The sequence below is a fragment of the Oncorhynchus nerka genome, linkage group LG27, assembly GCF_034236695.1.
Source record: "Oncorhynchus nerka isolate Pitt River linkage group LG27, Oner_Uvic_2.0, whole genome shotgun sequence".
Taxonomy (NCBI): Eukaryota; Metazoa; Chordata; class Actinopteri; order Salmoniformes; family Salmonidae; genus Oncorhynchus; species Oncorhynchus nerka.
Window position 1 is genome coordinate 39,608,735 of NC_088422.1, and position 25,751 is coordinate 39,634,485.

At 42.9% G+C, this 25,751-nt stretch overlaps 1 protein-coding gene across 1 annotated transcript in view; it reads left to right on the top strand.

Annotated features, from left to right (window-relative positions):
* The window catches only part of arvcfb (ARVCF delta catenin family member b), a 130,065-nt gene extending 104,477 nt beyond the window's left edge, over positions 1-25,588 (top strand). Inside the window, 10 exon segments of the mRNA XM_029638156.2 lie at positions 10,466-10,593; positions 13,096-13,246; positions 13,539-13,731; positions 15,690-15,715; positions 15,718-15,800; positions 15,898-15,985; positions 16,859-16,912; positions 17,456-17,550; positions 19,805-19,917; positions 21,776-25,588. Coding sequence (XP_029494016.2) covers positions 10,466-10,593; positions 13,096-13,246; positions 13,539-13,731; positions 15,690-15,715; positions 15,718-15,800; positions 15,898-15,985; positions 16,859-16,912; positions 17,456-17,550; positions 19,805-19,906 — 920 coding nt within the window. The 3' untranslated portion in view covers positions 19,907-19,917; positions 21,776-25,588.
* Positions 25,589-25,751: the final 163 nt, after the last annotated feature.

Below are 25,751 nucleotides of genomic sequence, written 5' to 3' on the forward strand. Positions count from 1 at the left end.
CTGCATCTGTCCTTGTCCTAGCTACAGACCCTGTGTCAGCCTTATTTTCCAATCTCCAGTCCTAGACCCTAGCGCCGCGCGTCAACATTTGTCCCCAGCACCCTTGGCCTCTCATCAGTGCCCAGGTCCTGATCAAGCCAGAAGCAATACTGGTCTCTCATTTCAAAGTCTCCCCACAGTTCACATCGTTTAGCTATTTCGCTCCTTCTCAAGATTGTTTCTCCTCCAAACATGATATGTCAGCTTAGCCTTCTAAGTCAAATCAGACGTTATTGGTCACATACACATATTTAGCAGATGTTATTGCGGGTGTAGAGCGACGCTTCTAGCGCTCATCTGTTTTATGATGCCATTAGGCAGACGGGTGTCCTGTTTCGCGTTCGCTCACGTTACAGTCGACTAGTTGCAATTTATATATTTTTTCCCCCTCTCGCTCTCAATTCCCAATGTAAAAACAAATGTCCCGTTTCGCTCTCAAATCCTTGTCGGATGCAGTCGCCACGTGTTCAGAATGCCAATTATCTCATCCTGTTCAACCAAAGGTTTTCATTGCTGACCAGCTGTCTTGTAAGTTTGTGTCGTGCGTAGCTGCCTCATGACAACTTTACTCACGGCTTTGCCTTCCAGGCTTTGTGAAGCAACACAGAAGGAAATATCTAGTGCTTTATCTCAGTTCTGTCTCTCTCTTGGTTTTCACTGTGCTGCTGGAGTTTAACATTTTGTCTGAGTACGTGATGAGCCTTGACAAACGGTGCCATCCAGCCCTCAAGGTGAGGCTGCAGAACAGAACACTAACCCTGTTCTCTCAGAAACATAACACTGCCTGGGAGACAGACGGGCTGTTATTAAAAATAACACCAGATTCTGGAGACCCTGCTATGCCGTTTCTGTCTGAAGTGTGTCACTTACTGAGGGAAGATGATGGGTGTTATTCGAGGACTTTGAAAGGACCCTCCTTCATTTTCATTTAGCTTGTCAGTCTCGAAGTGTTCACCAAATAAATGAACTAAGAGGGGAAATAAGAAGATAATATCTTTAATGTTGTTGTCGGTGTGATCCTCTTTGCCGCGGCGTCGAGTGAACAGATTTGTTAGTCGTGAGGTTGGGGTTGCCGTGGCAACCTCAGCCCTATGCTATTTCGGTTCCAGGCGATACTCTACTCCTCTCTCTACCCTCTGCTGTCCACCACACGCCTCCCATCCCTCATCTGCTTTCTCATCCTCCTCCTTTTCCCCGTCTCCTCCACATCTCTCCTCTCCCTATCTCTCTTCATCCTCCATATCCTTATCCATCTCTCACCCTCACGTTTTCTGTCCGCGACTCCATTTTGTGAGCAGCTCAGCCCCCCCCCCAGTTCCACGATCCCTCCCACTCCCCCAACCCGATCTCCAGGATTTGAAGTCCTCTGTGATATACAGTCTGACACTAAAGCACTACGGGAGATCCACACACAGACATCAGAGCAGCCTGACCATCAGAGAGCCAGCCAGCCAGCCAGTCCACCAGTCAGCCGACCAACCACTGTGCTCTGGTCTGCGTTGTGAGGCCCTGACAGAGAGAGAATTAGTCCTGAGCCTCCGACCGCATGGGCCTTGGGATCTGAGCCTTATCTGCGGCCTCCATAATAACATCCAGTCCCCCGCAGGTCCAGATATGCATCTAAATGTGTCTGTCCGGCCAGGCCCAGCCACATGCGGATAGGCTAGCTGTTCTGTTCCTAGACCTTCCCTGAAGTCACACGTAATCCGACTAATGGTCACTGTCTGTCTGAGCCCTAGTGAGGATGTAGGGACTGGAAACTAACTGGCCACTGTGTGACTGGGCTGAAGGCAGGCTCTGAGAAACAGATTAGCCCATCCCTATGACATGTGGTCAGTTGGAGTTCCTCCTGGACAGAGACATTGACAATAGGTCGGTCAGGGTCACAGCTGAGGTATATTATTGTCTTGCGTGACAAAGGTATCATATAAACCCACGGCCCAGAAGCTATTAGGAGCGATTACATTTTGGATCATTGGCAACAACACCAGAGCACATTACATTCCAACTGTTGATCCAGAAAGGTTGTCTTGATGCTGGAATCACAGCCTCTGGTTAGCTACCCTTTGGAACTTGTTGTTCAGGAGCGGATGAAGAACCACTGAGTTTGTTTTCTGTTCTGCTGGAGGACGATGAAAACGGAAACCTGTCCTTTTGGATTCAGAACAGGAAAGGTTTGACTTGTGGCAAGCACACAATGTGACCCGTTGAGGTGGCCGGCATCGAGACATCCATGGGAGGACTGGTGGCTCGCTCTCCTCGCGGTAGCTCTGGGCTGGAAGGTCTAGGAGACGTCTCACTCTGGGGTGCCACAGCAGGACCTCATGATCCCCTTTCAACAGGAGGAAGGATGTCTGGTGTCTCCTAAAATGGCGGCACCGTAGTTGTGATCCAGGATACACTCTGAACCAAACTCTCAAGTATCCGTCAGCCTTTTGACAGTGTCTTCCAATTGATATACCATGCCAGCAGCCAGTGGTGTGGTGGAATGCCGACTATTATCCAGCCACCGGTCTCTCTTCTCTGTCCTGCTGCTCTCTGGGGGTATCTTTGATTAATATTGTAGCTAGCTGTCCATGAGATGGGCTGACCGCCAGTTACTCTCTGTACCCCATTGTCACCTTCCAACTAAATGCCACCAACTGTTTATTTGAATGTGTTGTGCCCTTTATGGTTGCGCAACGCCAATACCCACAGAGACGCCAATACAGAGAGAGAGAGCGGGAGAGAGGGTGTAAGCATTATTTAGAAGGCTTGACTTTTGCTCTTTGCCTCTAGTGAGATGGCTGTGGTTGAAAGTGGCTGTGCTGGTTTGAATTGGTGCCAGGGGAGAGATGAAGAGGGAAGAAGAGGGTGAGAGAAATGGAAAACGAGCTGGAAAGAGAGGGTGAACAGAGCTTCATTCAAACCTCATCTTCATTAGCGGTGAGGCCATTGACTCGTTTGAACTGAAAACAGGCAATTCTCCTATTTTCCAAGCATTCTATTTAGTTTTTCAATTAAGCTTCCTTTGCAGTGCACCCAGGGTTAACACACTGCGGCTATTGTCTTTTAAAAGCAGCTGTAATGATGTGATGTGTTAGCTGCTCTCTCCGTGGCTTCCCCTGTGAAAGCATTCATTAACGTTAGCTATGACATGGATGGGGATATGAAAACCTTAAGCATACATTCAGAGCGGGGGGTCTCATGGGGTTAAACGTGCGTGTGTTACATGGCTGGAATGCAGATCCCATGACCTCTGATGTACCCTGTTCCAAAAGTTGTATTTATTTAGTTAGTGTTTCATAGGGAGAGGATGTAACCCTCTGCTCCTTCTATCTCATTGCCTAACTTCACTGGAAAACACTGACCTGCTGTAAAAACGGATCCACTTTGCGGCGCGTTAGAGCTGTAATTGATTGTGGTTTCTGTCGGCCTGCAGATGTTCCTCACGTGACGTGATGGCCTTTTAACTGGGCGTCCTATGAATATAAGCGTGTGGGTGGAAGAAGTGGGAGGCTTAGGTATGAGGCTCGCCTCAGATTGAGGTTACAATATGTTCCCCATTTTAGTTTTGATTGATGAACAACACATTTTGATAGAGGGCTAGTGTGTGTGTGTGTGTGTGTGTGTGTGTGCCAGCTTGTTTCTATCAGTTAATCTGTAATGATGTTGCTGCAACACCTGCACTTTTAATTGCAGCCAAGAGTGAACCCACTTGAACCCTATTATTCTAATACTGAATTGATGAGCACTTGCATCACTCACTCGCCTCGACTTTACTTTGTTGTAACCTACTTTCACTCTCACATGGAGTGCAGCACACGCTTCCTCTCCTCTCGACTCTGAATTGAGCCACCAGCATTTGAGTTTGTCGCCGCCCTATCGGCTGACTTAGAAGTGATCTCGGGCCTCCCCAAGTGTGTCCCTCAGCTCGCTGGTTTGATGTCCCGCTCTCTCTTAGCGTTTGACTGCTTGGGAAAGGGGAGGCCACAGCAACACACCGCTCATCTGACCGACGTCTACTGGAGAAAACATATAGGCATGTACAGGGAATATACTGTACATGCTAGCCTTGCACCCAGAGGGGAGGATAATGTTTGATGTTAGTTTGTGCGTAGGGTGGGGATTGATGGGAGGGGTGTGTGTGCATTCATGTTTGTCAACATTTTTCTTTCGATTAATTGTAGAATTATAATATGTGCGGTACATGTCAAGGCCTTGAGAGAGGGTGAGTGCAATATGGGTTTGTGGCTCTAAGAACCAGCAATAGGGGGGACGGATCGGTCACGTCACAGCAACAACTGATCTATTCACCATGAATTAGAATTCCCTGCTCACAACCTGCCTGGCAAGCAGCTAGCAGGTAGGCGCTAACTAATGACGGGGAAGTGGTAAATGCAGGTAATACACTGCACATGTCATGGCTGTGCTATACTAGTACAGCGTCACCCTACAGCAGGGGTAGGCAACTCCAGTCAGAGTGAATAGGGGCGGCCGGAACATAATTATAACGCTACAAATTTACCAGAACTAAACCCTAAAAAATAGATTATTTGAAAATGGCAATTATTTCATACCTTCAATTACATTGAGATATGATCACATGTCTCCTGGGAACAGATGACCTAAATCAAACACATTTCTAGCAGAATTCCTGGTGATGTTACAGTCCCCCAACCCCCCTGTTGCCGACCTCTGCTCTATAGCCTACTAACTAGTCTGACATGAAGGTGAACTATGAAGGCGCACTGCAAACCATAGAAAAACAAATGATATGGGGAATGTCTGTGGCTAACCCCAACCGCTATGCATGTCCACTGAAATGTCACTGCAGACCATAGAAATGAACCTTACAGAGTTACTATGTCAACGGTGGACGTGGATGCCGAGCTTTGGAGCGCATCTTCATTGGCTGGACATGTGGAGATCCCAGAGAGAGCTCTAGGAATGAGTTTAAAGGCCCTATGAATGTCTCTCCTTTCTCATGTGTCTCTGAGGGAACAGTACTTGGCCACGTTATCTGAGCCCTTGGGCTCCGAAATAGCAATTTCATAACTGTCTGCCTGGAATTACACGAGAGCGGGGAACGGGGAAATGTATGATTGTTTATTTACAGATACTTGGTTATTAAAACACTGTCTTGGATTTAAAGTGAACTTGGCACTGGGAGGTTTGAACAGGGCTGAGACTTGGTGTGAAAATAATCTGCCTGCTGTGAAGCCAGTGAGTCTTGATTAAATGGCCTTGAATTTGCAGAGTCTGCACTGACTGAATGTCTGACACAAGCAAAGTCGTATGGAGAATCGTATTGCTGTTCTGTCTGTTTCTGTTCTACTGTTTTACTGACTCTGCTGCCCAGCTGCGTTATGCTGTTTAAGCCTCAGACGAAAGCAGCTCATTTGTTGTCAGTCACACTTTAGCTGGCCTCTCTTTGATCACTCACATACTGTGGCCTCTCTTTGATCACTCACATACTGTGGCCTCTCTGACTCACAGAGCTCCTTAGAAACCCGAATCCTCAACACAAACAAGGATCTTTCTTTGGTTACGACTGGCAACCCTCTCTCCACGCACCGCAATTGGTTTACATGGTTGTGGAGGGATATTCTGGAGGGATGAGGACAGGAGCTCTGAAAGGAAACCGCTCTATGGACTTTCTGGATCTGGCAACCCCAGGATGAATGGACCAACATCCCCAATTTCCTCTTCCTTCAAAATTATGGGTGTGAACCCCAGATTTAGACTTGAAAATTGTTATTCAAGGTTTGTACATTTCCTGAAGACAGGTCTGCTCATGCCCAGAATGTAGAATGTAGCCGAGCTCTGCTCCCTCGTGTCTCCTCTCCGTGGCTTTGGAGTAAGTTGTCTGACTCTAGACTTTATCTTTCTTCTTTTCCTCATTAAGGTGATGGTAAAAGGCCCTTCCAGATATCCAAGTATTCTTCTTGGCGTCATCCATTGAAGCAAGCAGTACTTGTATTAATTATAAGGCTTTCACCACTTTCTACACTGAACAGAAATATAAATGCACAGTGTTGGTCCTATGTTTCATGAGCTGAAATCAAAGATCCCAGCAATTTTATATACGCACAACAAGCTTATTTCTCTCAAATTTTGTTTACATTCCTATTAGTGAGCATTTCTCATTTGCAAAGATAATCTAACTACCTGACAGGTGTGGCATGTCAAGAAGCTGATTAAACAGCATGACCATTACACAGGTGCACCATGTGCTGGGGACAATAAAAGGCCATTCTAAAATGTGCAGTTTTGTCACACAAAACGATGCCACAGATGTCTGAAGTTTTGAGGGAGTGTGCAATTGGAATTCTCACTGCAGGAATGTCCACCAGAGCTGTTGCCAGAGAATTTCCACCGTAAGCCGCCTACGTTTTAGTGAATTTGGCAGTACGTCCAACCGGCATCACAACCGCAGACCACGTGTAACCACGTCAGCCCAGGACCTCCATGTGTATTTTGTGTGCGTGAGCGGTTTACTGATGTCAACGTTGTGAACAGAGTGCCCCATGGTGGAGGAAGGGTTATGGTATGGACAGGCATAAGCTATGAACAATGAACACAATTACATTTTATCGATGTGCGATTTGTACAGCGATACCGTGACGAGATCCTGAGGCCCATTGTCGTGCCATTCATCCACTGCCATCACGTTTCAGCATGATACTGAACGGCCCCATGACGCAAGGATTTGTCCTGTAACTCAGTAAAATCTTAGAAATTGTTGCATGATGCGTTTATTTTGATGCGTATATTTTGGTTCAGTTTATTACTTTGGCTTTCAGCCTTCTCATTTCTACCAAAGAATGTATGGAGTGCCTCACCAACCACGATGTATCAATCATAAAGTGTTCATATGGTTTTGCCCACATAATTCATGGGTTTAAAATATACCTCTCGAAAGGACTGCTTCAAATAACATAGAATAAATGGATGGTTATTGTCTTTCATTTAAGCTCTGTGAATAATTGTGTGTGTGTGTGTGTGTGTGTGTGTGTGTGTGTGTGTTAGGGAAGATACTCTGCTACAAATTACATCACATTGGAAAAATTACACTAAAGCCAACCTTAAGAGAAATATAGTATACTTAACTACTTCTTCAAAGTAACTTTAGTTAACTTCATCCTAATTAATTTGTGAAAATCATATGTAAATCTGAAATGTCCGACTGCAAATTGATAGAAGAGATCTCTTTGGGGTCGTGTCTTAAGAGAATTGGTAATCTCGCCTATTAAAAACACAAACTATGTTTCTCGTGAAAATGATGCAGGTCTGATGCCGATAAAGGAAATGATTGCGTACTTTACCCATATTTTCCTTTGTTTCTGCAAAAACAAGTTCCTGTAGTTTGCTACATGGCAAAAAAAACTGCTGAAAACATTTTGAATTTAGTTCAATTATCAACAAGCTACTAAAATGTGTGCGTTCTGACTGACACTATTATTCAGAAAACACTGAAGGGAAGGCAGTCTTTTCAGAACCACCAGACGTTAAAGTGCAGAAGGACTTGACTGTCCGTTTGTGAGAATGTGAATACAAATGTATTTTGATAAGGTTGAAGTACTTGGTTTTGAGTCCATAGAGCCAAGCCAAGCTGTCTTCCGTAGCGACTGGCTGTTTGTGTGGATGTATTACAATATGAGAAGTGATCCTCCCCTGGGATGTCAAACAGCCTGTGGTGACCTTGGCAGTGGAAAAGGAGAGAGGGGTTCGATATACACTCTGCCTCTTTCTGACCAGCCTCAGACATCTGATAGCTGATAATGTAATTACACCATCACAGCCAAGCTAACCATTTACTGACTGTGTTAAATAGACAGAGAAACTTTGCTCTCAGATACTCGATTTTGTTGTATATGTGAAATCAATATCTACTTACCTCATGATTCACAATCCTAATGTATTTATGGTCCTGGTGCGAGTGATGATTTGTTGTAAAAAATCAATGTCTTGTAAGATCGACTGAATCTTTGTCTGTGGCAACAGATTATTTATTTGTGTGCAAATTAGTCTAAATGAGAGAAGTACCAGGTTATGAGTGGCAGTATTCACATCATTACAAACAATGACATTTGCTCTACCCTTTTTATAGTTTAAGTGATCCTAAACTGTCCTGATCCTAAACTGTGTAAACACAGTCCTAAACTATAATCTGTAGTCATAGTGATCAGACCATGTCAACAAGCTCCGCTTTACCTTGCTATCAGCTGCCATTACCGAGGTCTGTTTGAAATGTCACAACCGAAGAGGGAACTCACGCCTAGGGCTGTTGCGGTGACCGTATTACCAAACTGTAGTCTGATGGGTGACAATATTAGCCTATCACTTGTGAATTATATACTATCACTTGTGAATTATATACTATCACTTGTGAATTATATATTATCACTTGTGAATGATGCCCAGCATAAGAAACAAGGCCTTTTTGCGACTTGTTCGAATCAGTCACACACCTCATGTAGCCTAGTCCAAAGTGGCCAAATAGGTTCTTAAAATTAAGCACATTAATCTGCTTTATAAGGGGTGTAACTGGCATATGCAGCGCGTGGCTCACACAGCGCGTGAGTTTCAAGTTTGGGGAAGACAATTTTCACCATAAAAATGCGCGTTTTATAATAAAAGCATTACATGCATAATTGCATTGGTGGTCACTTTTGAGAATGGTGTTTTCCCGCCAATTGATTGCCCTTAGGCTAATGCTTGTCTTGTTGTCTGACAAAGTAAATATGGACAGCTTCCAATATCTTCAATATGAACATCGGAATTGGATAAGGGTGTGCACAGTTTCGTCCCTGATGTCTGTCTTCACTTGTAGCCTGTGAGAAAGACCTGATTACGTGATGGAGAGCCATGTGAGTGTGAGACGCTTCGGATTGCACAACACACTCACGGAAAAGGGCACAGCGCAGCCCCCCGGGCCGCTAAAGGCATGGCTTTTTTTAGGGTGCGTTACGTCCACAAAGGGAGAGCCGCCGTGAAACTCCAGGCATTTTAAGTGCTTGTCAAATTGTGAATGAGAAACTGTACAGCCTGCGCAATAAACAAAGCAGAGCTCATGCCTTTCAAGCGACGTTTTTCAAATCATCATTAGTCTCATGCAGCCTTACAATGTATTAGAAATCAAAACATATAGCCCAATGTTTGTAGAACAACTAAAGTCACATTATTAATTCTAAATGAACTCTTTAACCACAACACAGAATAGCCGCATGTGCGCAGTCCCCCAAATTGTTTGGAGAAAATATTTATATTTTATTCAGATTTGTTCAATTGTATTCTTCATACTATAAAATAATCCCATGAAATTCTAAGCAAATCTTGTCTACTAAATTAACTAGTGAAGCCCACAGCCATTTGGCATAGCCCCATCAGGACCAAGCATGTCTAAAATAAATAATGGATTTTTTTGTGAAGGTGTAGACTATATTACATGGATTTATTAGACTTTTTAAAATGGCTTGTAGGTTATGTGTGGGAAGGCACGAGACACTAAATGTGTTTTTGTTAATTGACGGTCAATTACCTTGAGACCGACAGTTATTTGCTTGACAATCACAGACTGACTAATTTTGGTGACCGACACAGCCCTGCTCACGCCCTCCACTCAATAAAATCAGGGCAGAGTTTTGTGACTGAGGTCATTGATCACAGCAGAGATTTGTACTTTGAGAGCGACAGTGGCAATTAAGCCGATGGCTCTATTATTATAGAAAAGCACTGATTCTGTGAGTGGCTGCTGACTGTTATCTGTGACTGAGCTACTGTACCTATTAAGAGTCGGTCACACTTACACCAGACTAACTACCAGTAGTATTAGTAAAACTGTGTAGTATCACGAGTAGTATCAGTATGTAATTACACTTGTTGTTCCATTGTAGTTATGGAATAATGACAATGCCATTTTTAAATTGTTAGCAAATGTATGTCAGTTTTCTACCCAGTGGTAACAATAGCTTGGGTAGACTTGGCACCCTTGTTTGTCTTGTCTTATCACGTTCCCGTTAATGCGATTTACTAGAGTGAGCGAGAGAGTAGTAATAATAATTCCCATAATTTGACAGACACCTAATAGTCTTGCCTGCCAGACTCGTGTGAGGAGAGACTTGAATTAGAGATCTCAGTGTTATCTCAGCAGTTTTCACAGACTCTGACTGCCTGTCTCTGTTGCTAAGCTACATTACATGTCTCTGTTTATTTCAGTTGTTTAATAATCGGTCTCTGTTGCTTCTCTGCCTCCCTGTGTGTCTACTGTACCCTGTGTGGCTCTGTGTCTAACTTCCATGTCTCGCTCTCGCTCTCTCTCTCTCTCTCTCTCTCTCTCTCTCTCTCTCTCTCTCTCTCTCTGTCTCTCTCTCGCTCTCTCGCTCTCTCTCTCTCGCTCGCTCTCTCGCGCTCTCTCTCGCTCGCTCTCTCTGTGTCCCTGCAGGTTTTGAGCTGCTGTACCAGCCAGAGGTAGTGAGGCTGTACCTGTCTCTGCTCACTGAGAGCCAGAACTACAACACTCTGGAGGCTGCAGCAGGGGCCCTGCAGAACCTCAGTGCCGGACAGTGGACCGTGAGTCTCACACATACAACACACACACATTGTAATTAAGGGGAATAATGTCTCTGACCCTCAATAGGAAGGACCAGTTACCCCGAATGGAGCTCTGCAGTGTCATTACCAAACACCCTCTGTTTGGTTACTGTAGTGAGTAATAAGAGTGTGATCTCCCGTCCAGCTCAGGGGCATTATTTTACCATAACTAGTGTGAAGTACGGAGGCTATTCATGCTCTTCCCTTCAGGAATGGAATGTTCATAGTCAATACAGTGGCTATGTTAGGCCTAGAGAACTCTGGCATGCTAGCGCCATGGTGATTCAGTTTTTAACTTGTTGAGGACGTGGTACCGAAGTGGGGACCACAATCAGCAGAAATGCTCAAGAGCGCCACCATAGAGGTTGATAAACCTCAAACTTTCATTAAAATTGACATACAATATACTGAATTAAAGCTACACTCGTTGTGAATCTATCGACCAAGTCAGATTTGTAAAATGCTTTTCGGGGAACGCATGAGAAGCTATTATCTGATACCATGCACCCTCAAAATACTCCACCGTCACCAAAAACGACAGATTTTGCGTTATCCGTCGCAAACGAAAACGCTGAAATAAAATATAAAACATTTATTACCTTTGACGAGCTTCTTTCTTGGCACTCCTAGATGTCCCATAAACATCATTTAGGGTCTTTTTTCGATTAAATCGGTCCATAAATAGCCTAGATATCGAACTACGACTCCGTCGCGAGTAAAGAAAAAAAAAAAAGCATTTCATAACGTAACGTAATTTTTTAAAATTCAAAAAGTCGATTTATAAACTTTCACAAAACACTTCAAATACTTTTGTAATGCAACTTTAGGTATTAGTACACGTTAATAAGCGATAAAAATCCTCAGGAGGCGATGTGAAAAGATTAGCTTGTCTGTGGAAAAAATGCTGTCTTGAAAAAGTCGAACCAACATCTGGGCGGGGACAGTAGGAAAGGAGTTCCCTTGTTTCGGTTAGACCAAGAATCAATTGCGCAACAAATGACGTGACTCTAGACAACCTGGGGAAGCTGTAGCCAATGAAAACTCGGCTCTATGTAATTCTGTTCGCTTTTAACAATTGCCTGTAGTCGCGGAAGAATATATTTTTCCATTTTCAGTGAACAGATTTTCATGCACTATTCGATGAAACGCACGTTCCGTAAATGCCACAGGCGTGATTTAAACAGTTTTGGAAACGTCTGAGTGTTTTTTATCCACAAACACTAATCATATGCATATACTATATTCCTGGCATGAATAGCAGGGCGCTGAAATGTTGCACGATTTTTAACAAAAAGCTGCGAAAATCTGCTTGAATTCTGAACTTCCCTAAGAGGTTTTAACACATTATGTGTCACGCTGTAAACATATCCGTTGCCACGGCAATGCATCACTAGGCTCCAGTTGGAAAAACACAACACAACAGACAAGATGTTAGATCGATTTGGATCTCTTTGTTCATTTAAAAAAAAAAAAACAACACTTACACATGACCTGTACCGTGTGTTTAACATGTGTAACGTGACGGCTACAGTACATCTACGCCCTGTATAACCTGTCGCCGTTTTCCTTTTTGCTCTGTTTTCTATCACTGTTCTGCACTGGTGATTTTGTTGTCGTTGTAGTATATATAGAGACAGATTCCATCCCTCCCTCCATGGTTTTCCATTCAGTTTGAGCTGAGGAGGCTGATCGCCTGTCCACGCTCTAGGGCAGCTGCTAACACGTCAAACCTCTGGCATGGAGGAGATGGACATTACTTGTCCCTGCTCCCGATGAGGATATCTCAAAGCCTTTCTTTTGTTTTAAATCCTCTCTTCATCCCTTTCTCCCTGCTGCTCCCGAGCTGTTTGACTCGGTGCTGTCTGTGTTTCTTTAGGTTTACTACTGCCACCCAGTGGTCTGGTGTTGCGCCCGTTTAATTACATCTCTGGGGGATGACGGTGTTCAGCAAAGGAGCTCTTTCATGTCAAACTTAATGTGTTGTGTTACAGGAAAAGAGAGAGGAAAATGTGTGTTTAATCAGAGACAACAACCAAAAGCGGTCAAATCCAGAAATCCACTGTTGGCTGTGTTGCTGTACAATAATTGAGTCTGTGGGGGGGCGGGCATGCAAGAGGGCGCACGTGTGTTGCTATGTGTAAGTGTGTGTGTCTGTATTGGCTGATATTATTCTCTCTACATAGACTGGTTATCCATAGCCAGCATGAATGAATGAAGGACATTTTATTTTCGTGTCAAATCGTCAATTGGCAACCCATCCCTTATGGGATTAATTGACACATAAACGAACATTACAATAATTCACTGTAGTAATTAAATGATAGCGTCCTCTGCATTGCGTATCGCATAAAGAGTAAAAAAATATATACTAAATACGTTTATCCAAACAGTAATTACATCCCTCGAGCAGTAAAAACAAAGAGAAGATTCATATGGGAGACAAGCCTATACACAATCTGCATGTTCCCTCTCTGTCCCTAGTGGTCCAACTACATACGAGCCACTGTGAGGAAGGAGAAGGGTCTCCCCATCCTGGTGGAGCTGCTGCGTTCTGATGCTGACAAGGTGGTCCGAGCCGTGGCCATCGCCCTGCGTAACCTCTCCATCGACCGCCGCAACAAAGACCTGATCGGTACGACCACTGACCACATAACCTGACCACACATGGTCAACACAAGGCCTCTCTGTAGGGCAAACAGAACAAGAGTGGGATATAACACTTTGGAATACGTTGAGATTAGATAGCTGTTAATGAGGATAAGAATATGATTGTTGAACCTGTGTATGTCTTTTGCTGAATAGGAATGTGTAAACGACTTACTGTAGATAAGAATGATTGTAGATTAGTCCAAATTTGAATTGCCTGATATCGAACATTTTGTACAATGCCCTTGGCACCCTGCCTTTTGACCTCTGCCCTGTAGGGAGCTATGCCATGAGGGACCTGGTGAGTAACCTGCCCAGTGGTCAGCAGCGGCCAGCTAAGAACCTGGAGGAAGACACAGTGGTGGCCATCCTCAACACCATCCACGAGATCGTGACGGACAGCTCTGAGAACGCACGCTCCCTCATCCAGGCCCAGGCCATCGAGAAACTGGTGGCCATCAACAAGACAAGGTAGGATGATGGCACAGTACAGACCAATACCAAACATTTCTTGACTTCTTGGTTTTATTTTTGTATTATTTGTGTGTTTGTGTTGTATTTGCTAGACATTCTACTGCACTGTTGGAGCTAGTAACATAAGCATTTCGCTGCACCTGCTAATAAAATCAAAGTTGATTGGTTGCGTACACAGATCTGCAGGTGTACACAACCAATGAACTTTGATTGAGATTTGATTTACAACATAGTACAGCGCAGTACAACAGAGCATAAGGCAGCTTAACAATTGAATGGTTTTCACATTAGCTATACTAAACCCGTTTGCAAGTACAGAATGTACATTAATGACTACATGCGCCACGGGCCTGTGTGTCCATACTTTTAAATTATTTTGACATCAAATGCAATTTATAATATCCATGATATCCAGTGTATCCTGCAATCACTCAAGAACCAGGATTGTCTGCTGCTGTCCATATACAATGTAATGACCCCGCGCCTTTTCACGTCCTCTAGGACGGGCGTTAATGGCCTTCTTAATAATATAAAGTGCTATAAGCTGGATTCCTTGTCATATCATTTCGATCTGTAGAACATTACTTAGATTGAATAGATAAGCCCGTATCGTGTAGTGTCTGGTTTCCAGGAAACCTACTATAGTGCACTTCACCGGAATACTAAGTACTATGAATAGGAATTCAAGAGATGCTTGAATGATTTCCCAGTTTTCACTTCATTTCATATCACTGTCCTCGTTTTCCTTTGACTGATCGGATCTTCTTGATCATGTCAGCGGGAGACGATAATGTCTCTTTTGATAATGTCTCATTCTACAACCTATTGATGATTTAATTCAGATTAGTTTCCAATGGGGATTTTACACCCGTACTTTATTGAATTACCGTCCGGTTCAAAGTTCTGGTACAAATCCAGTTTGGCACCAAAGGAAGCTCAAACTCTATTTATTTACCACAGCTGCATAGCACACCATACAGGTCACACAAGCACATATGTTTATACCTTCCAACTAGGCCTTCCTATATCTAGGATAAACAATCACTCTGTTGCTGGGCAGGAACTGAGTCTGTTCCTCATGTTAGGGGAAACGTTGTGCCCCTCCAGGCCTTTTAACAGGGCTTCTTATCAGTCAGCAGAGGCCTTGTGTTATTGGGAGTACACATTCCTAATTGTCTTACTGCGGTCCACTAAATAATTACACTTTTCACGTGCAAAAAGCTTAAACCTAACACTAACATTCAATCGTTAAGAAAATATAAAAGTGATAGAAAGTATGTAGTGATATAAAACAGTGAAGATGTAAGCCGGTGTTATAGACCAGTCATGATGGTCTATCAGCTGGCACTCCAGACACATGGCTCCTCTTCATCCCATGTGGGAACATTCTGGCCTCTGAGACACACCCCCTTTGTACTTTCCCTCTGCCCAAATACAATGCACGTTAGATTAGTCCATCTAACCAATAACATGAGAATTACTGCTGCTAGGCTAATTATACAATTATAAATGGACTAAAACGGGCTCAAGTCAAATAGTCTCCAACAATACCAAATAAATGTGTTTTCCCTAAACCCATGAGATTGACTTTGAAGTGATGGAGAACCCCCCCCCCCCTCCCCCCATGTAATTAACACTAAGGGCTAAGGAGTACTTAATTAATTGAATGAAAGGAAATGTGTGCGGCCATTGGGGTGTGAATTAAAAGAAAGCTCCTGGGGCCATCAGTGGGAATAGATGGATGATGGCTTTGAATGTGAGATTGATTGCATTCGGCTCCCGCCTCCACTAGCTGCTGGCATTGGTTGGGTCCAACGTTCTGGGTTGTATTCACTAGACTACCGGAGCTTGTCCAATAAACACGTTTTTGTTGCAAAAACATTTTCCACTGCTAAATATGTTGCTATGGTCTGCACTTATGACCGCAACCCTGCTTTTCCCCCTGTCTCGCTCAGCCAATCACCACGTGAGAACAAGGCTGCCTCCACGTGCTGCAGACGGTGTGGAGCTACAAGGACCTGAGGAACGCCCTGACCAAGGAAGGATGGAATAAGAGCCACTTCCAGGTACACGGCAGAACGTGCATGCGCGCACACACACACACACACACATTCACACACCCACAATAAGTACACTCATGTGTCCTTATTCTCTCCCTCTCAGTCTACAGCAAGCGGCGCCCCTAAAGCAGCCAAGAATGGCAAACCAGGCTACGACGACACAACCCTGCCCCTGATGGAGAAGAACCAAGGTCAGTCTGTGACGGCAGGCGAGACTGGGGATCCTCCGGGCCTGGCCTACTGTGGTGAACTGAGTGAGGAAACCATAGATATAACTGCTCTGAATCTATGGAGGAAACCGCTGGTGTCTGCATCAGACGTCTTTATTAGAATGAGTGCTGAGGAGGATGGCTCGATCTGGACTTTGTTTTGTGTGTTCTCACTCATAGCCATAATACGCACTTTAGGGGCGCTGTGCTTGAAACCTTTCGCCCTCATTGTTCTGCTGCATTGTTTGGTGATCTTCATGTGCTATAGTCAGTACAATTGGGATAGTGTGGTCTGGAGAATGATGCATCATGGGTAGATTTTTCTAATCCAATAGTGTGTTCCCAATGCAAATCCAAGCACGTAGAGTAGGATATGAAGTTGGGTGTCAAGCCGGCCCAAAGGAAAAATATATATTTTTGAACATCTAAAGGTAGATCAAAAACTATGAAGGAATTATATAATGGACCTATAGGTTTTCAAAGAGCTGTCATTTTTCTGGCCTGAATCTGAAATCCCGATGTGACCCTCGAGCCAAAATGATTGCCCAACCCTGACATAAAGGGAGGTACTGAAGCAGCCTAATAAACGAGTCAAGGGCATGACAGAAGGAGTCGAGGGCATGACAGCACTTTTGTCTTCTTGTTTCTGGCCTTGTGACCTTTTTTTGCAACCATGCATATACACATGAAGTGCGGTTGTCATTCACACCCATTCTCAGCCTGCCTGCGTTACTGGTTAAGTGTATCAGCAGACAGTGACTGAGGACCATTGGCCTGAAAACAACATTGGCTCGTGAATCAAACTAATTGTATGTGTGGTGCTCATGATAAAAACGGCGTATAAATGCTTTTCAGGCACCAAGAAAAATGGAAGTGGTGATATGATACCTATGGACGAGCTTGGTCCAGGTAAGACCGAGTTTGCATGACCTCAATTGCCGCCGACGAACGCTAGTAGTCCCAGATGGAATGTTCTGATCTCTAGGGACGACTGACAGTTCAAGATCCTCCAACAACACAAATGCCAAAATGGAAATTCTAAAAAAGTTTGTAGGGTACATTTTTTTGCAGTATTTGGAATGAACAATGTTATTAATTGTTAGGATGCTGTAACGGTAGACAGTGCAGTACTGTTTTACTTATGATGCTGTATGCAAGAACCCTCTCTTAACAAGATGTTGGTATAAGGATGGGCATTAATTCAGTAGAACAGATGGCAACAGGAAGTGTGGGCAATTTTCTGATTTGAAATGTTCTCCTCGGTGCTCCTCTTTTCAATGAAAATGCAAACAATTGTCTTGTTTCCTCTCTAACTAATGAGTTCTTCCTCTACGTCAGATGTGTGCCACTCCAGTCCCGGAAGGCTACATGCAGCTAGGCTACTGTAGTTTCCATCCAAGCATTTAACAGTGATATCCTTCTGTGATCTTCTTTCTCGCTCTCTCATATTAGATGGCTACTCCACCATCGACCAGAGAGATAAGGACTGCAAGTACAAGAGTAGTGGCGACGGGTCAGTGGACCTGACAGAACGGGAGCCATTGAAGGTACTTCTGGTTTAGACCCACCCATTACGACCCATCTACAGCTACACTGACTAGTGGATCAGGCTGTTAAAGCACACGAGTCGCGATGCTCCGTTTCTGTTGAGATAGCCTGAACCAGTCTCTCTTAGTGCCCTTGCCCATATGCACACGCCAGGCTCTTTCTAAGAAAGGAGTTGAGCAGCAGTTGATGTTGTCGTCTGTCGAGCCGGGTGCCACTCATCTAGTAGTCCAATTTACTGGATGCCGACAGCAGATAATTGAGCGTAAGCTTTGATTGTGAAAGTAATTAATGTGGGACTGGTTAAGTCCTGCTCTTCAATCTAGAGAGCGAGAGAGAGACTCACAGGAATATCTGGTTGTGAAGAACTAGAGGTGGTTCGATGGGTCAAACATGCTAACACAGCTAAACTTAATGAACTGATTGCATGTAATATGATTACAAAACACCTTTTAGCTGTAATCAGTTACATGTAATATGATTACAAAAAAAAAAAAAATTTTAATCAGTTAGATTACCAGCCAGTGGCGGTTCTAGCTTGTATGGCTCCCTGGGTGAACCCCCCCTCATTCTGCACTAACTGTACTTTTTATTGGAACAACACAAATAAATAATCATAACATTTAAAACTATAAAACTATATAAATATATAAAAATAAGACTTATAAATATCAAAAAGAACTAACAAAGACAACTAGAAACAAATTTGTGTTGATTTGGCACTCGAGCATCAATACATTACCCATCCCATAACACTGTCAACCAAGAGTCAAGACTAAACCAATTCACCTTGGTGGTGTGCAGACTGGTTTTATATTATTCTTAACCATTTCGCACAAACCAGAAAAAAATGCAACAATATGTCTGTGAAAATATATATTCACAATATTATGAATGAATTGTGGTTTAGTTGGTAGCGTTTCGTAGTGTGACTGATTTTACTAATTGCATTAGTACTGTATGTTACGTTAGAGGTACACTATTTGATAGATTCTCCCCCTACCTCGGGCTTCCAGTGGGGAGACCTGAGGTCAACCTACCCCCGACCCATCTCGTACTTCTGAGTGGGAGACTTTCCCAGGCAGTAGCCTGCCTAGCTCATAAACTAGAATCAGGGCGCCCACTTCGACCAAGTTCATTGTCCCACATATCATTGACGTGACGTGCAAATGTCACCATTATTTTTGTGCGGGCGCCCCGTGCCGCCTATTATTATTTTTTTTCATATATTTTTTATATTTAACTAGGCAAGTCAGTTAATAACAAATTCTTATTTTCAATGATGGCCTAGGAACAACGTCGTTCTGCCCCTGAACATTTACCTTGTCAGCTCGGGGATTCGATCTTGCAACCTTTCGGTTACAAGTCCAACGCTCTAACCACTAGGCCACCTGCCGCCCCAATGTCGCCCTTACCTAAATCCGCCACTGTTACCAGCTAATGTATTGTAATCAGATTAGATACTAAAAAGCTAGATGATTAGTTATTGGTTTACTTTTAAATTTAGAACTGATATTTGCTGACACTTTTCTGTTTTCTCAATGACATTCAATTCAGCATTGGATAAAGTTTACGTTTGTTCCACCTGAGCGCGACCACTATGATGACACACCAAAAGCGTTTGATGTATCCTTTTTGTCTTCTTCTAATGCCTCTTAAGGGTCATCCAAAAATTACAGTACTGATTACAATTTTGGACCGGTAACTAGTGACTAACGGATTCAATTTCGAAAGTAACTTTCCCAACTCTGAACTTCAACTAACACGGTTATCCGACCGCAGCTGTTTTTTGGTCTGACGATTACATAAATAAGTGCTTAGTGTGTAACTGCCAGCTATGCAGCCTGGAGACACAAATGCTTGTCAACATACAGTACGCTTTATAAGTCCTGCAAAACCTTCAGAAGCAAATTAGCTGTCAGACAGGACTGGAGGTGGCAGATATGTTCTCTGATGCCTACAGCCCCCACCCCCCTTGTTTTGAATTGACTGAAGCACAGAAATAATCAAAACTGCTCAAACTTGCTTTCTAAACCTCCAGAAGGCTGATACCCAAAATGCAACTGCTGTTTGAACGGCTTTGTCCCCCTCTGTTTGCATGCGTCATTTGGTTTCTTGTTTCTAATCGCCTTTTTTTCGGACTCTAAAAGCTTCCTTTATGCTTAGGAACTAACCCTGGCATTCCACTCCTCTGTAAAGACTATATATTTATTGACCTTTTTGATTGGCTGTTAACCCCTTCTCCCGTTGCTGCAGAATGAGACAAATAGGAAACACTATGTCAGGAGTAACAGGCCTGCAGTCAATCTGGTGGATGCTTGTGACGTTAAACCTCAGCCTGTTGACTCCTGGGTCTAAATGCATGCATGGTAGGTCTTACAAAAGTTTGTTTTCCACTTTTTGGATTGTTTGTCTCCTTTTTGTTTGCTCCACCACCTTTCTGTTCTAGCCCTCACACACTTCAGTGCTGGTTTGTATGTTTGTTTATGGTTGACCCAGAGTAGTTGGCTTATGACACCAAACCTCATTTTCACAATTTTGAAGCAGCTGTTTGATGCGCATCCATCTGTTGAAATATGCACCGTTTCCCTTGACTAATTCACATGAAATGAGGTTTGTTCTAAAGGATGAAAGGGAACATCTCTTGACCTTACGTGGATCACACACGCTCCGCTCTAAGGAATAGCTTTTAGGATGAACACGGTGTATCCCTCTCCCTATCTACGGTCATGACGCACACTGTTCTCTGGGACAGAGAGCTCCTCCAGATTAAATAATGGATACCTGGATGAACATAGCCAAGCCAGAGGAGCCGGTCTATGTGTAGACTGTCTGTGCTTGGCCAGGCTAGCCTTGGCTAGCTACGCCGATGTTCTCTGGCTTGGCTGTATGACTGTGTGTGCTTGGCCAGGCTAGCCTTGGCTAGCTACGCCGATGTTCTCTGGCTTGGCTGTATGACTGTGTGTGCTAGGCTAGCTGCTCTGGGTTCGCTTCGTTACAGCTCATTGTACAGGATCCTCTCATCACTCACTCATATCTGTCCTCCTGTCCCATCGCTAATCGCTGAGTGTTTCTGCTGTGGGTGAGAAGCTGTGGTAGGTGGCTGATCAGAAACAGCTCTTTAGAGTTAAAGGGCTGCGTCTGTCTTCATTGCTGTTAGTCTCCATATTCTCTCGTTGCTCTCCCATCACTCTCATCCTCCTAGGTGAAATTTAAGGGATCAGCTATACAGCTTTGATTGACTCCATGTCGGAAAAGCAAAATGATTATCGGCACACAATTGATTATTTAATACGGCTTTAAAAAAATATTTTGATCATCACATGATCTTGTCAATGCTAATGAACAAAAAAACATATCTAATCTCACAATGATATGCTTATTGTTGACATGGACATTAAGTCTATCATGTAAGACAGGATAATCATACGAAAGGCCTTCTTCACTATTGTATTTGTTAGGGATCCCTGTTTGCTGCTTCCAAGGCAGCAGCTTCTCTTCCTGGGGTCCAAACACATTAAGGCACTTACATCACACACAAAACAAAATATAAAACAGTACATAATATAACATTATTAACCACTACATATCTACAATACAAAATGTATAATACCACCATACAACAATATTACAATGTACATGTGTGTAGAGTGTTGTGTGGATGGTGAAGAGACCTCTGGTGGCGTGTATTGTGGGGTATGCATGGGTGTCAGAGCTGTGTGCAGGCGGTTTAAACAGACAGGTCGGTGCATTCAGCTTGTCAACACTTCATTTGTGTGTTAACCAAGCTGTCTTTTTGCAGCTGCCATTCAAACATGTCATCCGAACATCTCTCTCGCAGTCTTTTGTCTCCATTTTTACATTGGATTTGACATCACTCAGTCTTTTGTCTCCATTTGACATCTCAAGCATGTAGGAATATTGATTTATGTATTTTAGTATTGTGATTTTGAGTTACTGTAATACCACTTGGTCACTCTGCCCTCTGACTTACTGTAAAAGCTTGATTATTCAACTGCTTATAAAACCTGGCCTGCGTCCCATGGCACCCTATTCCTTTTATAAGTGCCCTATTATTGACCAGGGCCCATTTTTGGCTTTGATCAAAAGTAGTGCGCTAAATAGGGTTCCTTTTTGGGACGCGTCCCCTGCTCTACATAGGAGTTCAGATCTGACATAATCACCAGTGTCCCCCTCTCGCTCTGTCTTTTTCCCCCTGTGTTCTAGGCTTAAATAACAACAGCGCAACATCTCAACTAGATGAGGATTTCCCACGTCATCACTGCCATAACACATGGAACTTATTTTGATGTTGACTCGTCAGCAGATAGACTTTGTAAATGAAAGAGAGAGAAACAAAACAACAAAAAATGATCATCCATCAGCCAATGTTTCATGCTTTTTGAATCAGCAAATGAAATGTATAGAACAGAAAATCAAAAAATGACTACTTCTACTACAACTCATATCTACATTCCCACTGGATGGACAAACATAGTGTACACGAACATGAGGACTGACTGGAGCAGCTCTGGTGTCAGGATGGAAGAATGGAGGCAGTTATCCTCCTCGGGATACAAGTGTTCTAAAGCTCTGTCTTTACGCTTACTCTAAGGATGGTTGGTGGTGGTGTGAGGCAGGAGAGAACGTTATGTTTGTTGATTCTACTGCTTGCAAAGGTGGAGGGAAAGGGGAAAGAGAAAATTGAACTATTTAATTTTCATGTCAAAATGAAGTTTGCTTCCAATTGTTTATTTCCATGTAACAATTTAGCTTTTTGTTTCCATTTTTATTTTTATTTGTCTTTCCTCGAGGCACTGTAAATTGTATTTGTTTGTAATATTGTTTTTCTTTTGCTGGTCTGTCTTTTTCATTTTAGTTTGAAGAAGTGTGGACTATTGTGGTAGATGGCAGATGAATGTTGGTGTGGTTTTAAGTTGGGGACTTGATGCTTGAGCGTCGCTTAAAGGAGCTGTAACAGACGCCACACATGCGCTTTTCACACGCGAAGGCTCTCAAACACATTTGTCATACAATGGTTCACTGTGTTTCTTTAAGTGCACTCCGATCATTGCTGTGCAACTCATAGGGGACTGACTGGGTGCTGATTCAGTTCATAAACCCACAAGAATTTCACACACCTGCAAGTGTTGATTGGAGTTAGGGAAGTGAAATGACATGTACATTTGGTTGGGTTACTTATAGCTGTTGAGTAAAACAAAATGAAAATATATTTTCTGAATCGATACAGTCGTGGTTGTTTGCTGAAGGTATATGATTTACTCGGTTGGTTGCTGTTTGCCATTGATATGTAATAAAGTTGAATAGGATATAAGACATTTTGTTTATAAATGGATTGCGTTTATGAAGGAAGGGAGAGGATTATGTCAAGTACACTGAACAAAAATATAAACAATTTCAAAGATTTTGCTGTTAGTTCAGATATGGAAATCGGTCCATTTAAATAAATTCATTGGGCCCTAATCTATGGATTTCACATGACTGGGCAGGGGTGCAGCCTGGGAGGGCATAGGCTCACCCCTTTGGAGCCAGGTCCACCCACTGTCGAGCCAGGCCCAGTCAATCAGAATGAGTTTTACCCCACAAAAGTGCTTTATTACAGACAGAAATCCCCCCCCCCTTCTGAAGAAGCTGGATGTGGAGGTCCTGAGCTGGGGTGGTTACACGTGGTCTGTGGTTGTGAGATCGAACGTACTGCCAAATTCTCTAAAACTACATTGGCGGCTTATGGTAGAGAAATTGACATAATCTGGAAACAGCTCTGGTGGCCATTCCTGCAGTCAGCATGCCAATTGTGTATGCTCCCTAAAAACTAAAGACATCTGTGGCATTGTGTGACAAAATTGCACATTTTAGAGTGGCCTTTTATTGTCCCCAGCACAAGGTGCACTTGTGTAAGGATCATGCTGTTTAATCAACTTCTCGATATGCTACATCTGTAAGGTGGATGGATTATCTTGACAAAGGATAAACCTCTCACTTACAGGGAAGTAAACACATTTTTGCAAAACATTTGAGAGAAATCATATTTTTGTGCCAATGGAATGTTTCTGGGATCTTTTATTTCAACTCATGAGACATGGACCAGCACTTTACATGTTGTGTTTATGTTTTTATTCAGTGTACATGCTCCTGTTGTCAAAGGGTAGAACCTAAAAGCGTTTTATATTTTTGTTGGTTTTATAAATGTATATTAGGGTCAAAGAAAAGCAAAAAAACAACAAAAAAACAAGACAAACTTAATTGTGTACTCATAACAGGTCGTTTCGGAAGCACATTCATTGGATAAAGGATCACCATGTTTGTAAACAGAAATAACTACATCATTTAGGTGTGTATCAAATCTGTAGAGTCATGTTAATTACATATTTATATTTTGTACGGTTAAGATTGAAAAAAGAAGACCTTTAATCTTCAGCTTTCTTTGTAAAGGTGTGATGGACTGATGACCTGGTCTCCAAATCTTTTGTCGGAGATTAGGGAGGGGGAGAAAGAGAGGGGAAGTGGATAGCTCAGCAGGCGTCACTCAAGAGAAGGATGGGTGGATGCAGCAGCAGGGATAGACAGCAGTGCTAGAATTCCATTTCATTTCACACTGCAATTATATAGTCGCTGATAACCTAAAAACGTGCTTTGATTTTGCCAATGCATCGTTAAAGAACTATTTGAAACTAGCATGAGCAAATGTACAGATGTTTATATATTCTTTAAGTGCCAGTTTTTGTGGTGGAATTGGATATTCAAGTAATTCACATCTGGAGAGAACAGAGAGGAGAGCAGTTTCGTGTGGTTCAAGGCAGAATTTGCATCACATTGTACAAAGTATACAAAGTCTGATTTATTATATTTTTTGTTCTCTAGAGGCAGTTGAAATGTAGTAGAAGATTACGCCGTTGTCTTTTAAAGGGACAAAAGACAAGCTAAACTGCACGTGGGTAAAGATTTAGTAGTGGTGTTGTGATTCGTCTTTCTCCATCTCCAAGTGGACACTGCACTATGAACCTTCTCTCTCCCAATTCTGGGACTAGTGAGGGGGACCTCCACTACAGAACCGCTCAACTCATGCGTCGGCTACGGGCGAATGGCATGTGCCTGCGTCAGTTTCTTTGTGATGTGATTTATAAAGCCTTGCATATTTTACACGGTGTTTACAAAGACTTATGTGACAAAATAAAGATTGAAAAAGTACATGTATTAACTTTTGATTTCAGAGAAAAGTAACGTAATAATGTAAACGTTCACCATGTCGACATGCGTCCTCAGAACTATGTGCTTTTCATTGGATTATTCATCTCTGACTGTCTATTCCTGACTGCATTTTGCAGTACACAACCAAAGGACCTGGCGGTGTATTTATATACATATGAAAGTAGTCCAGGAGTTTGTTTGTGGATGTTCATCTAATTGTACATTTACTAAATAAGATGCTGTGAAAGAAATGCAAGAAAATGGGGCAGAAATGGAATCAAAGGGGCAAGACCTACCTGTGTAGATATCACTGATTCAAACTCTTCAAAAATAAAGTAACTGTATCAGTAGCAAATGTGTTTGTAACTATCATGTGCCTTAACCTTTTCCATGGTAGATAAAGAAAATGTGTTTTATATCATGCTTTATCCTCCCACTGTCCTCCACCCTCATCCCTTCCTCTGTTTACCTCTTTCCTGTTCTCTTCTTTGTCAGGCTCCCTATCCATCTCTCCCTTCCCCCCAATTTCACACACTCACACATTCACCCACTCTGTCCTCAGTGTAGTCTAGACTGTTGGTGGATATTTGCCTTGTATTACATTGAATTATAAACTTTCAAAAGATGGAGACAAAAAAAAAATGGTTTGATTTCATAGAGTAAGTTGTTATTGCTTTCGTAGCTATCAGAGCGATGCCACAGTGACAATGTATTATGTTAATTTTACTAATACCCAGAGGCAAGTGTTATGCTTGTTTAAATAAAGGAAAAAAATACAGATTTGTAGAGTATAAATGTGGTGTGTTTTCAATAAACCATGCCTGGAAAGAACATGTTGCATGTGTATGTTTGTTTGGTATTCCACACAAATGCAAGGCAGCAGCATACCTCCCTGCATACCACTGCTGGCTTGCTTCTGAAGCTAAGCAGGTTTGGTGATGGTCAGTCCCTGGATGGGATACCAGATGCTGCTGGAAGTGGTGTTGGAGAGCCA